The sequence below is a fragment of the Notolepis coatsorum genome (assembly GCF_963971535.1).
Source record: "Notolepis coatsorum genome assembly, chromosome: 12".
NCBI classification, from domain to species: Eukaryota; Metazoa; Chordata; class Actinopteri; order Aulopiformes; family Paralepididae; genus Notolepis; species Notolepis coatsorum.
In genome coordinates this window covers 17,156,964-17,164,463 of record NC_140176.1, presented here as the reverse complement: position 1 = coordinate 17,164,463, position 7,500 = coordinate 17,156,964, and the positions used below count along the sequence as shown (strand labels likewise).

General features: G+C 44.2%; 1 protein-coding gene across 1 annotated transcript in view; it reads left to right on the top strand.

Annotated features, from left to right (window-relative positions):
• tnikb (TRAF2 and NCK interacting kinase b) overlaps nucleotides 1-7,500 on the top strand; it is an 80,518-nt gene that overhangs the window by 13,138 nt on the left and 59,880 nt on the right. Inside the window, 1 exon segment of the mRNA XM_084325756.1 lies at nucleotides 2,393-2,467. Within this exon segment, the coding sequence (XP_084181882.1) occupies nucleotides 2,393-2,467 (75 nt within the window).

Sequence of the window (7,500 nt, the reverse complement as noted above, 5' to 3'; positions counted from 1 at the left end):
TGCCCCTTTAACCCTTTCACTACCACACGACAGAAGGTTAACCCTTTCACTACCACACTACATACGGTTAATGTGGTAGTGAAAGGGTTAACCTTCTGTCGTGTGGTAGTGAAAGGGTTAACCCTTTGTCGTGTGGTAGTGAAAGGGTTAACCTTCTGTATTGTTGCAGTGAAAGGGTTAACCCTTTGGTAGGGTGGTAGTGAAAGGGTTAACACTATCGCCTTCATCCAACGACGCGTGGCTCAGTGTGGTCTTCTGGGGGACAGTTCCTCATATTAACAACAACGCACGAGTGGTCACCTAATGATTCATAGAGGATGAGTCAACGATGTTCGCCATATGCCCAGGTCTTTACACCGTCCCGCGTGGGACGATCCTTGAACATTCAGAAATAGCGACCGGTAACTGTCGGTAGTGTGATAGTAAAGGGTTAACCTTCTGTAGTGTGGCAGTGAAAGGGTTAAATGTCCGTTCCATTCAACATCCCCCCCCCCTACAGTTAACTGCTCTTGGAAGCATGACTTTGTCTATACAGATTATTATTTGTGCAGAACTTCGACTGGAGAGAGGGGGGGGGGCTTCTCTGTACTTCCTCAAAATCCGAGCTGCCTGTATGATGCAACTAATCCTCCGGCTCCGAACCAACATGGTCGCTTTTGCCCCCGCTGGCCACACTGTCATCCAGGAGTCATCCAGGAAATGCTAACTGCTAACGTGAAACTCATATTATAAGTTGATAAATCTAGTGATCTATGCATGATTGAAAACTAAACGATTTTCCAGCGAATCTCTGATTTTTAACTAAATTGTGTAAGCTAAGAAGTGTTGTGTTTGGATATAACAGTTTTGGGGGGCGAACAGTTTAGGTGGAAAAGATAAAGTTAACCGGCTTGGGGGAAGACGTCATGGGCAGACATGAGGGGGGACAAGACGTTCATAGATCCTTGTATTCTCTTTTTTTTTATCCACTTTTTCTCCCATTTTCTATATTTTCTCCCATCCCAATTTCGTATCATCCAATTCAACCCTCCCCTGTCACGAACGCTGTTTCTTGCCTCCCACAAGCCGGCTGCAATGTGGACTAAGTCATACATAGCACAAGTCCCCTCCGGTACTTGAGGTAACAGCAGTCGCATCTTTTCACCTGCGCAGCTCGATCTCTCAGTGGCGAGGAGTAACGCGTGGGAGGCTCACGCTGCCCCCGACACTTCCTGATTCTACTGCGCAGGCGCACCAACCGACCTGTAGGAGTCGCTGTCCACAACGCCCGATCCCCACCCATCAGTTTCCCACCCCCTAATACTGCCAATGTGTATTAGTATGGACGGCCAGCTAAACTGAAAGCAATGTGGAGCGCTGGGATCGAACAGGCAAGCCCAGCGTCTCCGTCATTCGTGGCGAGCGCCTTGCCCACTACGCCACGTAGCCGCCTAGATCCTTGTATTCTCAATGAGGGAAAAGGTGCAGGGACACTCCCATTTTCACTAGTTAATTAATTGTTTTGTGGAAAAACCATACCAAACTTATTGTTATTCAATATACAAAATATTTTTTTGCACACACACACAGACACACACACATGGACACGCGCACTCACACAAACACACACATTCTGAGTCTCCAGCAGAAAAAGAAGAAAAGGAAGGGAAAACATAGATATTATACTCCAAGTAAAAAAAAATTATAATAATAAAAAAAAAAACGAATCCAGGTTATCAAGGCAAAAGCAATCCAAGTTAACTACGCCAGACCACAGCCATGCCATCAACCGGCGGGAGAAGAAAAACTATGCAGTATGACTTTAAAATCCAAGTCATCAAAGAAAAAGTTATCCTTGTTTTCAACGCTAGACCACAATATCCATGCCATCATTACGTTACTATTGCCGAGAGTTGACCTCTCCCTTTAAGGGATGTCCTCACACTAAACCACTTAGCACCTATCATAGTGCTGAAAGGAGCAGAAAGATAGATTCTGGGTGTCAAATACCATAACAGTGTATTAGTGTGAGAAGAGTGGAATTCCAGCATGTACCAAGAGTCTGTGGTGAACTGATGAGGCTTACTGAGCCCGCGCTCTCAAGGAGCAATGCCTCAGGTATGCAGTGTGTGTGTGTGTGTGTGTGTGTGTATATGTGCGTGCATGCGTGCGTGTGTGTGCGTGTGTGCATGCGTGCGTGCGTGTGTGTCAAATTCCACAAGGAATTCATAAAACTAGCATTCTCTTTCATGAGAATTTTCCTTGCTGTTTGGCTAACGTTTTTTTTTCTTTTCCCATACCCTCCTTCTCTCATTCTCTCTCTCTCTCTCTCTCTCTCTTTCTCTCTCTCTCTCTCTCTCTCTCTCTCTCTCTCTCTCTCTCTCTCTCTCTCTCTCTCTCTCTCTCTCTCTAGGACCCAGCTGGTATCTTTGAGCTGGTGGAGCTGGTCGGTAATGGAACATATGGGCAAGTTTACAAGGTAAGACACGTTAATCCCCCCCAACCCCCCCCCCACACGCATACACACACACACACACACGCACACATGCACATGCACATACACACACACACACGCACACACGCACGCACACACACACACACACACACACACACACACATGCAACAGCCTATTACAGACACAAGTGGTGACACGGTAATGGAAAGGAAACATTCACAGAGAGGCATTTAACCAGGTTGTGAGGAGGAGGCCACGTGAGAATCTGACATAAAACGTAACCACTGTGTTCCGTGTCTCGAGAGGGTCGGCTGCATTGCGCTTTGAGCGCCACAAGATCACGCCAAATCATCCGCCGTTGTCTTTTTTATTAGAGACGTCTCTGTTCACGCAGATATTCCCAAACCAAACGAACAATAAATCTATGGTATTATGCACAAGACTGCCCCGCTTAGCCCTTGTCCCTCACAGCAAAGATAAACACTATAGGGGACAGGCAATTCTTTTCATTCAAAACTGACTGACCTTGAAGGCTTAAACATATCCCTGTCTGAATACAGTATCAGGCCTTATTGCCTAGAAACATGAGTTGAACAATAGCCATGAGGTCAACAGGGCAGATTTGGTTTTAGTTTTAAACCATTGGTGGGCCCTGCGTGACCCCTGCGCGACCCCTGCGTGACCTCCAATGAGGAGTTGGTGCCGCTGGCTGAAACAGGATGTGCCTAGGCCCTTCGATCCAGGAGTGCTTGACCTTCATGTTGAACCAACATGGATAATACACTCCAATGATGAATTCCACAATGCATTGTAGATTATTCAGGTTCTTTCTTTTAAGTTGATGCTTTGACACCCAGAGCCTGAGGAGTCTGTTTGCTGTGGTGAGCCAGCGGCTGTGGTTTACCGGTCCAATCTCCAGCAGAGCCAGCCTTGCAGAAAGCACTCCATCCCTGATTGCACAGACCAGCTTATAGCCATAGTGTTGATCAGTTTAGAGATCTTGAATGATCTTCTCAGGCAGCTTGATCAGCGGAGGGCCAAGAAAGATCCTGGTGAAGTTAGGATTGATCTCCAAGTCTGTAACAGAATCAAGGAGCTGTCCTATTGGTCAAGTCTCCTCCAATGGCCCACAAGGTCTCAGAACCTCTCTCTTTCAGCCAGGCAAACAGGACCTTAGCTATCTTCTCTGCATGGGACTCCTCTTTAGTTGCTTTCTCTGGTGTAAAGTGGAACAGATAGTTGCTGCCAGGCTCACTAGCAACACTATAGTGTTCTTCCTTGATCTTTTCAGGAAAAGATTGGTCACTGCCCTCAGCTTCCATCATCACATTGGTCATGTCAATCCGCCCATCAAAGAGGATACAGGAAATCCCCCCCTCCTCCCTGCACTTCTCCTCAAACTCTTCCCCCAGCTCTTGCATCAACTATTCTTGTGCTCTCTTAACCTTGTTCTTATCAATCACTTTACTTGTGTCATCTTCTAAGATGAGTCCTGCATCAATCAGAGCTGCAGTTGCTATAGCTGCAGTTGGCCTTAGACCTATGCCAGGGCTGTACGTTAACTTTTTTTGCACATAGCACTGGTGCTACAGAGGTTGATAGTTTTGTAGCACAGGCCAAAATCTTGTAGCACAAGTATAAAACATGTTATATTTGTAACAGTCACAAATGTGCCTATTGTATTTGTGTTATTTAGTTGCAGTGCCATGTTTGGCTGTCATTTAGTATATCGCCATGTGTTATTATTACTATAATAGTAATACTCTCATATGCTATTTTCAATTAATATCATAAACAACATAAGGAATATTAGCATAATTTTGAGTGGACTGAAGGAATGAGTCAGCGTTAATAGTTTTAAATGCAAATAATTTATTGAAACATAGAAGTGGGGTCGGTTGGGACACACACACACAATGGGGGACCCTGATGTAAACAAGACAAACGTCTTTCTCTGGTCTGCATCCCCTTAACAATTGTGTGTATTGAGCCGTACTGTACTGTACCCATTCTGCAATCTGTTAAATAAAGTTTACATTCATTCATTCACACACACTGTTTCAACTCACCACCCCTGCATCATATTGTAGTCTAGTCTGTCTTCAAACTTCCACTCCTCTCGAAATTTTTTATATTTGAATATCAACATTATCTGTCCATCCTCAGTTTACTATAATATACTCCTGTCCTGAGTCCTGACTAGTGACTTCATCGTCTTTCCAAACGCACGCACGCACACACACACACACACACAGGGAAGGGGAGAGAGTGCCCCCCCATTTCCCTTTCCACACTGTGTCTGCTGGCTCTGCCTGATCAGGATTAGCTTGTTAGCTTGCTAACGTTGTAGTGATTGTAATGGTACATAAACGTTAATTTCGGGCGATGTGCGCATAAAGGAATGGCGACGGTGCAAAGCATGTAGATGCATTTGACCCGTTGCGAGAAAAAAAAAACACCACAGACTTATTTCGGGACGTGTAGGCGCACTGCTGTGTTACGCAGCAGCAGTGCGCACCAACACGCTGCTCTGCTTGCAAGCACGGATAGGGCGGATATGACTCGTCGAGTTGTCACGGAGTTTTTTCAAAATAAGAGTATCATATGCACCTGAATGTTGCTAGCTGTCGAGCCTAGTTATTATAGCTGGAGCTGCGCGTGGGCAGAAATGAGACCCGCTACAGGATTTTCAAAATAAGAGTATCTATATGAACCGAATCCCTATCGCACCAGTGCTAGTGAAGTAAATCCATTCATCGCACAGACCGCTGTTGCTGTAGCACGTGCGAGATATATCTCGCACTGTACAGGCCTGCCTATGCCATACCTTACACTAGCAAGGGCGATGTTTGGAATCTCATCATAATTTTTCCGTAGCTTTGCTGTAGCTGCAGGGTCAGTTTCAGGAATGAGCTCAACTTCAGGGACTGTAAGGAAGCTCTGAACATCCTTCCTGGCAACCTTGTCTGCTGCTGCAAAGCTTTCTTCTTTGCCGCTTCTCCTTTTCTCTGCCTTCTTTTCCATCCCCTGCCTTTCCAATGTTTTAAGAAGATAGAGGATTGATGGAGCCCCATGGATTTTCTCAATACATTGAGACGTTTGTTAAAATGGTTTCTGCTGAGTAGTTCTGGAAAGAGCTCACTTATTTATGGCTGACATTGACTTTAAGTTTGTGTTTGTAGGTTGGTGGCTAAAGCAGTACAGTAGGAGATCTTGCCATCCAAGAATGAGTCCAATCAAGATATTGGAACCTGGCAAAGTTCAAGAAGTCAGGAGATCGAGATTTAGCACTTAGGTGTTTGTGTGCATTACAAATACAATTTATTATTGTTAGTATTATTATTATTGATCTTTGGAGTTGTATCCAGTTATATACAGTTCACTTGTTAATAAATTTGATGGCTTTGTCATTATAAATGATTTCCCATATCTTTTTTATCTTTGCAATTTTGTAATACAATACCAATGGGTTCAAATGGTAAAATCAGCCATTTTGAAATCCAAAATTATGCAGGTTATATTTATCCTATCCCAAAAATGACCTCATATTTGAATTCCCCATTAAGAAACACATCATTTAGACACCTTGCATGTTAGGATTTCCTTCAGATACATGTTGGCATCCATGTATGGCCAAGGGGTGAAAAATGGTAAAATCTGCCATTTTGAAATCCAAAATGATGTAGGTTAGAGTTATCCTATCCCAAAAATGAACTCATATTTGAATTCCCCATTAAGAAACACATCATTTAGACACCTTGCATGTTAGGATTTCCTTCAGATTCATGTTGGCATCCATGTATGGCCAAGGGGTGAAAAATGGTCAAATCGGCCATTTTGAAATCCAAAACAATGTAGGTAGGAGTTATCCTATTAGAAAAATAATCCCATATTTGAATTCCCCACAAAAAAACACATATTTTAGACACCCCACTCGATTGATTTTCCAAAAAAAAAAAAAGTATGGCCCGCCCTAGCGCGCCGGTGTAATGTGTGTGACTCTCTCTACAGCGCGCCAGTGTAATGTGTGTGACTCTCTCTACAGCGCGCCGGTGTAATGTGTGTGATTCTCTCTACAGCGCGCCGGTGTAATGTGTGTGATTCTCTCTACAGCGCGCCGGTGTAATGTGTGTGATTCTCTCTACAGCGCGCCGGTGTAATGTGTGTGATTCTCGACAGAGCGCCGGTGTAATGTGTGTGATTCTCGACAGCGCGCCGGTGTAATGTGTGTGATTATCTAAATGCTCGTGTGAAAAGCGTATTAGAAGCTGATGAATCTAGTGATCTATGCACAAACACAATATTATATGTTTCAGCTAATCTTAACTGTGGCAGTGAAAGGGTTAACCTTCGGTGTATTGTCGCAGTGAAAGGGTTAACCGTTTTGGTAGTGCGGCAGTGAAAGGGTTAACATAACACAACATTGTGTAAGCTAAGCAGGGTTGTACTTATAGGTGAAGTATTTACAATGTTGGCTATTTGGCGAGACAAGACGGACTCGCTACTACACTATTCGACACAATGGCGGCCTAAGGGAGGCGGAATATAACGGCTCCTCATCCCTGCCTTGAACAAAAGGGGCTACTCTCTCGCCCTCTTTCTCACTCATGCTCTATCTCTCGCTTTCTTCCCCCTCTCTCTCTCGCTCTCTCTCTCTCTCTCTCTCTCTCTCTCTCTCTCTCACTCTCTCTCTCGCTCTCTCTCTCTCTCTCTCTCTCTCTCTCTCTCTCTCTCTCTCTCTCTAATGCGTCAGGGCTTGTAAGCAGAGAGTGTGTACTATTGCAGGTTTTTGGAATGTGGGGCTTGTCTGAACGCAGGACTAGGTGTGTTTTTATGCCTCAGCGTGCCTGAAAAGGATACTTCTCTACCTCCTCCTCTCCCTTACTCTCTCTCCATCTTTCAAATTAAGATTCAACATTAATTGTATTGGCATGACTGAATAGCTGCAAATGTTGACAAAGGATATTGTAATATGTATATATATGTATATATATACAGTAGGCCTATATATACGTATATAATGTCTTTTATATATCTTTTTACAATGGAAGCATCCATTAATGCAG